The sequence below is a fragment of the Protomyctophum bolini genome (genome assembly GCF_963924005.1).
Source record: "Protomyctophum bolini genome assembly, chromosome: 14".
NCBI lineage: Eukaryota > Metazoa > Chordata > Actinopteri > Myctophiformes > Myctophidae > Protomyctophum > Protomyctophum bolini.
Window position 1 is genome coordinate 14,262,716 of NC_137875.1, and position 10,407 is coordinate 14,273,122.

Genomic DNA, 10,407 nt, shown 5'->3' on the forward strand with positions numbered 1-10,407 from the left:
CTCACGTCAGTCCATGACCTCCATCCTCCCTCTTGTCTCTCCTTCTCAACGGTACGCCTCCAGGTGGTCTTTGGTCTTCCTTTCCTTCGTTTCCCTTCTGGTGCCCATGTCAATGCTATGTTGCAGTCATTGTTGTGGTCCTGTCGTAGTATGTGTCCAATCATCTTCCATCTACGCAGCTTCACTTCCTCACTCAGCGGCTTCATCTCAGCTCTTTCTAGCAGCTCTTTGGTGCTGATGTGATCTTCCCAGTGTATACGGAGTATTCTTCGTAGGCATCTGTTGTGAAACACATCAACTGCCTTGTTGTCTGCTTTGTTCATTTTCCACGTTTCACATCCGTATAGCAGTACTGGCAACACTAGTGTCCTGTACAGTTTTAGCTTTGTTCTTCTCATGATGTTGTTTGAGCTCCAGGTGTTTCTCAGTCTGATGAATGCACCTCTTGCTTTTGACACTCTACTCCTCAGGTCCTTCATGCCACCTCCCTCTTTGCAAATTGTGGCTCCTAAATAAGTGAACTGCTCTACTTCTTCAAGATCTTGTCCATTGTCCACTCACTTCACATGAGTGTGATTTTAATATACCGTACTACTGATGGGGGAAATTAAGTGAATAAAGGCAAAATTTGTCATGTAAAAAAATGTAGTCTTTATTTACTATAAACTAGTAACAACACGCCAAATTATCTTCAAAGCAAGTTATTATTTGAACACAACTAGTTAAATTATGATTGTGCACTACAATAATACCATATTATTAAAGATGACATTGAGGCAAGTGTAACTTAGTTAGTTAGTTTCATTTATTGTCCACGTGTGGAAATTCGTCTTCGGTCTCAAACAGTAAAAAACAAACAGTTACAACAACAGCAACAACACTTAACACAATTATTTTCTCATGGCAAAAAAGTGCAGGACAACAGTGGCAGATACATTGGAAAACAAACTAATCTAGCGAGACATGGTATCATTTAGTGCCTTAATGGCATTTGGTATGAAAGAATTTTTAAAAATGTTACGGTTAGCTCTTGGTACTTTGTACCGTCTACCAGAGGGAAGTAGTTCGAACTCCCTGCAGAGTGGATGAGAGGGGTCGTTTTTTACGAAGTACCTCCTTGTAGATACAGCCTAATTGTTGCTGTCTCTTCCCAATTATTTTTGAGGCTAGGTTTACTATTCGCTGCAGCTTGCTTCTTCCTTTTACATTTAGATTGCCAAACCACATTGCCATGTTAAAAGTCAAGATTCCCTCTATCAGGTTTTTATAGACTGTTTCCATAATATGCTTGCTCACTCTAAAGGAGTTGAGCTTGCGTAGTAGGTGGAGGAGTTGGTAACAAGTTTTAAAAATCTGGTCAGTATTTTCACTGAAATTGAGTTTGCTGTCAATATATGTGCCCAAGTATTTAAAAGTGTCTACTACCTCTACTATTTGTCCACCAATTGTAATTGGACTGCACAGGTTCCTTTTCATGAATGACAAGTTCTTTCGTTTTTGTCACATTGATCCCTAAGGAGCTTTTATCGCACCAGTTCTGAAGAGATAACACCTTTAACATTTAGTGTTACACTCTGAGAAGCAAATAGATAATACCCTGATCCAAAATAAAAGGCTAGAGGTCAGTCCAATGTATGGAGGACAAAACAGAAGTAGTGTAAGTACGCTAAAGGAGTAGTCCGTTACTATCCTGGGCAGCCTTCCTTTTCGGGTTCATTAGTTTGTAGTCATTGTTTTGTAGTCATCAGGCCGGAACCCTCAAACCACAACTTCCTTTCCCTCAAACTGGGAAAATAATGCCTTCCCAATAAAAGTGTGACTCGTTCTCTCGTAGCCTGCACTGAGAATAGAATTTCCTCGTGGGATATAAAAGGTATACGGATGCTAAATAGTCTCTGGAAAACACACTCACAAAAAAGCACACTCACATTGATATTTTAGAAATCAGCTAATCTATTATTGGGAAGGTATTATTCTTCCGGTTTGAGGGGAAAGGATGTTCTGGTTTAGAGGGTTTTGGCCTGATGACAACAAAACAATGAATACAACATGCCGTAACAATATGATCCGCTCCCGACCAGATCACACAGACTAGGCTTTCCTCCGAGGTGGAAAGCCTGGTCACGCAAGGTTAATCAGTTACACAGCCCATGAAGCTTTGAATTCATGGCAATTCGTTGTTTTTTTTTGTCGCAGCGGCATTCCTGAGCAATGGAAATTGCGGAAATGGTAATTGCGGAAATGGAAATTGTGGAAATTTAGGAAATTGCGGAAATCGTAATTGCGGAAATGGAAATTGCGGAAATACGAGACTCAAACCATTGTGTCTCCTACCAGATACTACGCCGTCGCCAGTCGTCAAATTATCGTCCCTTAGAATGAGGCAAAAACAAACAAAAAATCTCCATGAATTCAAGGCTTCATGGGGTGTGTAATTGATCGAAAATAAGTCATTATTTTGGTTGAATTACTCCTTTTAATCAATGTATCCTAATATACATTAAAATAATTCAAACAATTCAAATACAGCACATCACAAGCAAAACAAATAAAGTAGAGAATAGATGAAAATAAATGTAAACATACAGGACCGTACAGGTTCCTTCCAATCCACGACACCGGCAAGCATTTAGAAACGTTGCAAATCTAGACATTTATATCAAAAATAAAGAGGACACTATTCGAATGAAGTGTGTGTATCTATTCCTCAAGTAGCATTCGACTGATTTATAAATACTTATAATTCTCTGGGTGTAGAGGAATTGCTAACTAATATCCAACTTCAACATTAACTCTAACTATTAACAGGATTTACGGAAATCTAGCCAATTTACAGCAATGAAAAAGTATTTGATCTGGAGTGGATTTCCCAAATGTAGACGGGCTACTGCTTAACCCAACCAGGAAAACATCCCTGTCATTTTAGATGTTAGCATGGGAAAGCCTTGTAGTGTGAAAACAACATTATCGCTGTATCTTGGCTACGAAATATGACTGTTCCCAAAATCATAGTGACTGACTACGCAGAAACTACAGGTTAATCTAAAATGGGCATTAAGAAATCCACAAATATGACAAGATTGAATTGGCCTCTATAGTTGTAAGCCTGCTTATGTGACATTTTTTGCGTAGATGAGAGGGGTAGTTTTCCAAACAAATTTCTTCCAGACGAATTTGGGATTAGTTGGACGACGCAGCCCTGCCCCTGTAGCTTAGTGTCAATACAAAGAAAAATGTAAAAAGAGAACACCGGAACAATAAACTCAGTGCTTCATCAGACCTGCTGAGATAGTTAAACGTAAATATTACACAGGTTATTACAAAAAACAAGCTTTGACATCCCCTCCGGAACTTGTAAAAAAAAAAAAAACTTGATGTAAAAATGGCAACAGTCTGCGAGGTAAATAAACAGTGTTGCCAATAAAAAAGACAAGTCTTCAACCAAGGCAGATAACAACTAAACCAAATACAAATGGTAAAATCACCCAAAAAATAAAAAAATAAATACCATAGCTGCTCTTACTTCTTAGTTACTATAGCATCGCTATCAAAAATCTGTTTTAACCTCTTTAACCCCACCCATTGCATTTTCAAAAACGTCTGGGAAAAAGGAGATTTCTTTTTCAACCGTTTTAACAACTCAAATCTGGAATGGGGGTTGTCCTGTACCCCGTCTGTGACCAAATACACATTCATTCGGGGTCCTTGAAATAAAATAAAAAAGGGTCCTTAAAGTGGGGTTCCTATGGATGCACAACTCTTGAGAGTGTACAAACTCTACATTCCGTTCCATTTGTACACTCTTGGGAGTGGGGGGAGATGTAGTGTATTTGGTCAGTGGAATCTGTACTTCCTGGCAGGCTTCAGACTGACGTACGTCTTCTTCACTTCGTCGCTCTCTTCTTTCTTCACCAGCTGGTACCGCTCTCCTTTAGTGGTCACCACCTGGTTGCCGTGGTAACGAACCAGCTTCTTTGGAGGCTGTAAAAGCAATAAAATAAAATAGATTTTACGCATTTTGTAGAGCAGAACAGATTTGACGTTTGTAACTTATGATGGCACACAACGCGAGGACTTACGTCTTTGGGAGCGACAGGCCGGTGCGTTGTCTTGTCCTCTTCCCTGTCTACGTGCATATACCTTGAGAAACACAAAACACTAGTCACCAATACTATATTCGTCACCAATAGACTGAAACTAAATGACATTTTATTCAAAAGGACATGACTAAAAACTACAGTAAATCAAAACTCGCTGTCAAAATGAACACGGAGCGGGACGTACTTCTGTAGGATGCTGTCCCTCAGCTTCTGGTCTGCGATCGGTGACACATCCTTCCCGTGGTTCACCTGAGCCGACAGGACAGAACAGCGCTTTGTCATCCAACAGGAAAATGATACTCATTAAAGTGTGATTTGTTGTCAGTATAGGACACAATTGTTCAGTGGCCATGTGGTTAAGAGTGTCCGGCCATGATATCGGGTGGTCAGGGTTAGACATCAAATTGCATGTCTTTGATAAATGAGGAACCCATGATCACACAACACACACGTGCATTTTTATTCCATGGAGGTATATTTTGATGCGTTCCACTCTCACTGAACTGACGGCATGCCCTGCTGCAATGTCAGTGTAATCATCGTAACGCGTCAGGATTTTCTCTACTGATCAGCGCTGAGCAAGGCTCTTCTCTGATGCACACACAAGATCCGACATGCTAAAGCCTGTACCCGATCCACTCGGGTATTATACATAATCCATTCTGGGCGGAAACCCCTTTTGGTGTTTTAAGCAGTATGTTATACTTTAGCTATTGAAAAATAGCAGATCTACAAGCTCATAGCGCTGAGCTTGTAGATCTGCTATTTTTGCAAAATCGTGAAAACGTGCACATTTAACATAATCATTTTTGGGGTCCTCGACATGAAAAAGGTTGAGAACCACTGACATAGAAACAGGACAACAAGACATTTTGTAGAATCGTAAGTAATTATGGTAAAACACGGATCCGGACCCCGGCGGGTGCTTTTTTTAGGAATTGGGGTACCGATGGAGAGCTCTACTCCCGGCCACATGGCCCCAAGGCAACTTTTCCAGGACAAAAAGATCTCGAGACACGACAGAGGGAATGAAAGGGACGTCTGTATACAAAACAACAGCATAATATGCAAAGCTGGCAGCCGCCGATACTCTGGACATTTGTTTTTTGGGGACGCCTCCTCACTCACGTTGAGAGGAGAAGGTTTGAGCTGGATGTCCCCTTCGATGATGAGGCGCACGGCCTCCTCCATGTCGCCCCTGGCGATGGACAGCGCGCTGCGGGCCTCCGACAGGCTGCACTTAGGAAACATCTCCAACAGGTGCTGCTCCTGCTGCTCCCACTCTGAGGCTGGGACCTAAAAACACCACAACGAAACATCTCTTCAACTTCAAAGAACTTTATTTTTCCTTTTGGAAACTTATTTTGTGTAGTGATCAAAGACAACAAGAAATCACAGTACACACGTACACAGTTAATATATAAAAATACTATATAAACGACTAAGAAAAACTCCTTAAAAGCATAATATATTAAAATCTGTTGTATAAGTAAATTACTAATAATTAATAATCTAATATATACTGTATGCAACCTATGCGTTCACTATAGTCCATCGGTGCATTCGGTGGATTGTTTGTTAGACATTCCTAGGCGTTATTCTGGCCTGATACTATCAGTCACATCATGTGAGTTGAGGACTCCATTTTTCAATAGTTTTGATAATCGGTTTTATTTTTTATATATCGACTCAAATTCAAACTGTTTAAAACTAAATATTATTCTGATTAACCACTTGGAAAGTAATAACCCTGTTTAATACAACATTATCACGGAAATATTCACAAGCTCACAATGTGTTTAGAGCTTGTAGATCTGCTATTTTGCGTTTTGAAAGAGCTAAATTTCCCCCCAAAATGAACAACTTCTTATTCAAATTGATTCTTTTTTATAACTGATAAATCGATTCGATCGGAGAAGACAATCAGAACAAAAACAATCCACTAATGTGACCTGATATTGGTTAGATTGTAATACCTTGGCTGTGGCGCCCTCTGTCTGCATACTAAGGCAGTGCGTGTCTTTGCCCGGAATAGGGCCAGTAGACAGAGCTACATGTTGAAGTGGGATGATGTCATCCGTTCTCGCCTTGCTCACGACATTCTCTGCCAGAAATAAATGGTAATCAGACAAACTCGTACTGTACACTCTAGACCAGAGGAGATATTCAGTCATGTTCTGAAGTTTAAATGTTTTTGCTTCAATTAATGTTAAGTAGGCCTATGTTCTGAAAGTATCATGGCTACAGTATATAGTGTTTGTTCAGTAACCAATTTGAAGTGGAACGTGATAAAAACAGAAAAATGAGCAGACAAACTCAACCTGGAACACTACGTATATAATTGAAACTGACAAATGGATACTGAAATTGGCAACCTACCTGAAAATGTATTTTTGGTTTATTAAAGATCTGGAGAGATGGGGAGATCCCCGTTACTGAACAAACACTATTCTTACTATCAGAATATAGAGCTTTAACTTAAAAAGAAGCTTGATCAAAAGATTCACTGGGACATGAATCTATTGCCAGGGCGATCTTACATATCGTAATAATAGCAAGCTAGTTAAGAGCATCTCACCTGAGCTTCGAGCTGTGGCTAGCTTGGACGCCAGGCTGAACATCATCTCACAGACCTTGACACTGTAGTGCAAAATAACAAATGCTTAACCCATTTTGACCTGAGATCAGATTCTAAAAATGTCTTCTACATCCTGACAGTTTTCTGAAAAAGCTATGTTTATATGTCAGTCATTCTTCGATTTTTCAAAAATAGCAGACCTACAAGCTCGTAGAGCGCCACTCGGTGGCACGCTCCTACCCAGAGCGACTTACAAAGTGTTTTTAAAAATATTTGAAAAATCTTTAAAAGTATGAGAACCACTGATTTAGATAGAAGGCATTTCAGGCTATTCCAAAAACAGCGACTCTGCATTGTTTTGTATCATTGCATCTGTTATAGCTGCAGGGAAAACAGTAGAGAGAAAGTGTTCTTCTTATATCTAATTTACCTATCAATTTCAGCGAAGCCGGGTATGTAGGCCTCCAGCATCTCTGCAAACACCTCCACATCAAAGTTCTCCTCCACACTCTCCTGGGAGCCCAGGTCCTCTAGCACCCCGGTGATGTAGGACAGGAGAACCTCATCCAGGGCACTGGGCGGGGAAGAAAGAGTAGGAAAATAAGGCCTATTCATACTCCAGTTTTAGGTAACAAGACGTCACGCCACAGTGGTAAGCGACCCAAAACACATCTCTCGTTGTTTACTAACCACCGTTCAACTAAAACTAGAGTGTGAATAGGCCTTAAGACGGTTCTCAACCTTTTCAGGTTGTGTGGCCCTCCAAAATAATCATTTTATTTTGAACTGGGGACCTCCCCAACTCTGACAAGCACTTTAGGAGTTGAGGCATTCAATTTAGTTTGGCTCCGTTCCACAGATAAATAATATTGTGAAAATAGCCCGATCTACAAGCTCCCTATGCGTCATAGAAGAACTCCTCCGTGTGTCCCGTCTCCTCCGTGTGTCGCAATTCATTTCCAATGGGAGTCACGTGGTTTGACGAGACAACCTTGCTGTCTTCTGCCCTCCTCCCCCTCATGCAACAAGGTTGTCTCGTCAAACAATGTGACTCCCATTGGAAATGCATCACGAGCTTGCGACACACGGAGGAGACAGGACACACCGAGGAGAAGCTGTGTTTTAGGTATGTGAACGGCCCCTAAGTCATCAGGTAACAGGTTTGTCAGGCTGGCAAACATGCATGACACAAAACAAAAGTGAAAGTGTGGGGAGGGTGTGTGTGTGTGTGTGTGTGTGTGTGATCCATGCAGTATAGTAGTAGGTCTGACCTGAGATCTGCATCTGGAATGAAGGTCTGGTCCGTCTGGATGAACTCATGCAGCGCGTCGTGGATGATCTTGTGGAGGTCCATAGTGTCCGAACTGAGGAGAAGCATGTAAACTAAGGTCATTCTGTTCAGGGGTGTGCACACATAGACATCAAAGGGGGCTTCAGCCCCTGCCCTTTTACCCGTCTGTAAAACAACTGCCCTCTCCAGACCATGAATGCAGCATTTACTATGGTGAAATAAATGGAAATAGCCTACCAATCCTTTCCATGTGCACATCCATGATTCTGTTCATACTGCTGTAGCCATGCAGGTGCTATAGTTGCCTGCTGATTGTCGAGTAACTTTACATCACCATATTTGTCAAGTTATTTAACTCTTATGTACTTTAACTCGTACAACTCTTATTTAAATGTATAAAAGCATTTCACATAGAAATGTGCTCATATTGTGGTATTTAGACTATAAGAAAGAGTCTTCTGGGGTTGATGACACACTCATACTACTTTTGTACTTGAATAGAATCATAAAATAAAATTCAAAACAATACTACCCTAAATAAATGACATTTACTTTCTCGCGTAAAGAATGCTATACAACAGCAGGGGATTTTACAATTGACTAGCATATGATGATGTCATTACATCTTCCATTTAAATCACATAAAAATAATGAAATTATGAGATCTGCATGTGCCATTGTTGACGAATCTTCGCCCATTACTATATGAGACGCCCAGAATAGGCACGCTATTAACTGGCTAAAATATGTGATTAAAGAAACGACACAATGCTATAGATACCTTTTATCTGACTGTTGGTAGGTTGTTAAACTAAAACCTGGCTAAAACGCAGAAGACTGCAGCAGATCTTCTCATCCAGTGAGCAGCAGCATCGATCAGTAAACAAATGTAAGGTATTCTTCTCTGTTAAATAAATAAGATATCCTTTTATCTCCACCAAACAAGCACGCACTATTCATTCACTGACACGCATGAGCAGCATTCGTTCATTAATACAGAACTGAGCTCTGCAGTCTGCAGCAGTGTAAACAACAACAAACAACAAATTTACAGCTAACGACTAGCATCCGTTCTGTGACGTCAGCAGCAATAAGCCAGATTTCCGGTGGCCGATCCTTTCAGAATAATAGTATTCTCTAGTCTAGAGCCGAGTGGAATAGTAAGAGAGTGGCGATACTAGCGTTGACTCCAGTTGACTTCCATTGTAACAATGGAATGTGGAAGTGCTCATTCTATCTTAATGGGATAGTTCCAACTTCCACCTTGGGGCGAGATCAAAGCGTGTCGCGGCTGTCGCCACTCTTACTACCGGTCTAGAGTAAACTGAATCCAAAAAACTATTCATTTGGACAGTAAAAAGAAAACTATGCTAGTCTACAACACACACATTATGTTGCTTTGTACATTTAAAAAATAAATAAATAATATCATTACCAATATTATATCTTGTATACTAGGCTCATCTACAGCCTGTGTTCTGTCAGCAACAAAAATCTAGCAACAATACGACTTCCGGTGGCCGATCTCTTTGAATTAGAGTACCCCTCCTAGTAGTAGTAAACAGAAACGTTTAATTAAAACTACAAGCCAGGACGCACGCGCTCGGCTCGGGAGACCTCCTCACATCAACATCACAACTTCACAAGCCAGATACCATACCGTGTAAATAAAACCGCGTGGCGGCCTGTTATGAGCTGCTACAACAGGCCAAGTGCCATTTTCAAATAGTCAGACAACAGTGGGTGGACGCTGGTGGTCGTGGTGGACACATGGGCTCTTCGTGCCAGCACATATACAGTAGAGACCTCTTCTACAAAAAGAGACGTGTAAGACCAGGTAAAACTTAACCTCGCCTCACCAGGCTTAACCAGGCCAGCAACCTAGCCCAGCTCGGGACCCTCCGTCAAGTTTGTTTACTGTAAAGTAAACGAACTTTGTTTACTGTAAAGTAAACACACTTTGTTTATTGTAACGTAAACAAACTTTACGGAGGCCTCGAGAGGGGCTATATCCAGCTGGGTTTTGCTGTTTTTGTTGCTGCCCCCCCCCAGCAGGGTTTGGGCTGACTGAGTGGTTTAATATGTTTTGTAATAGCATAATCAAATTATACCTGGCTATTAGTAACTATAACGTTTTCAAATAGTGGAGTAAGTACAATATTTGCCTCTGAGATGTATTGGAGTATTGGAACTCTGTTTACAAAATGCTGTACCCTAAACTGTATGCCTATACTTTCCCCATTTCAACTGTTTTTATTATATTGTGACACTTGCTTTGGCAATGTAAACATATGTTTTCTCATGCCAATAAAGCTCCTTTGAATTGAAAATTGAATTTAGTAGCCAGCTAGAAGTAAAAGTAGCCTACTGAAAACTGGAAAGGAAACTTGTACTTAAGTACATTACTTAAGTAATGTGTAAATGTACTACTTTACACC

The 10,407-nt window shown here is 40.6% G+C and overlaps 1 protein-coding gene across 1 annotated transcript; it reads right to left on the reverse strand.

Annotated features, from left to right (window-relative positions):
- Nucleotides 1–2,482: 2,482 nt before the first annotated feature.
- Nucleotides 2,483–9,003, reverse strand: cuedc2 (CUE domain containing 2). The gene is made up of 9 exons (XM_080781881.1): nt 8,751–9,003; nt 7,950–8,042; nt 7,109–7,252; nt 6,679–6,740; nt 6,077–6,204; nt 5,229–5,396; nt 4,285–4,349; nt 4,080–4,140; nt 2,483–3,981 (listed from the first exon to the last, which is right to left on the reverse strand). The coding sequence occupies exons 2-9, from the start codon at nt 8,030–8,032 to the stop codon at nt 3,835–3,837; spliced, it is 858 nt and encodes a 285-aa protein (XP_080638007.1). The 5' UTR covers nt 8,033–8,042; nt 8,751–9,003; the 3' UTR covers nt 2,483–3,834.
- Between the last annotated feature and the right edge of the window lie 1,404 nt (nt 9,004–10,407).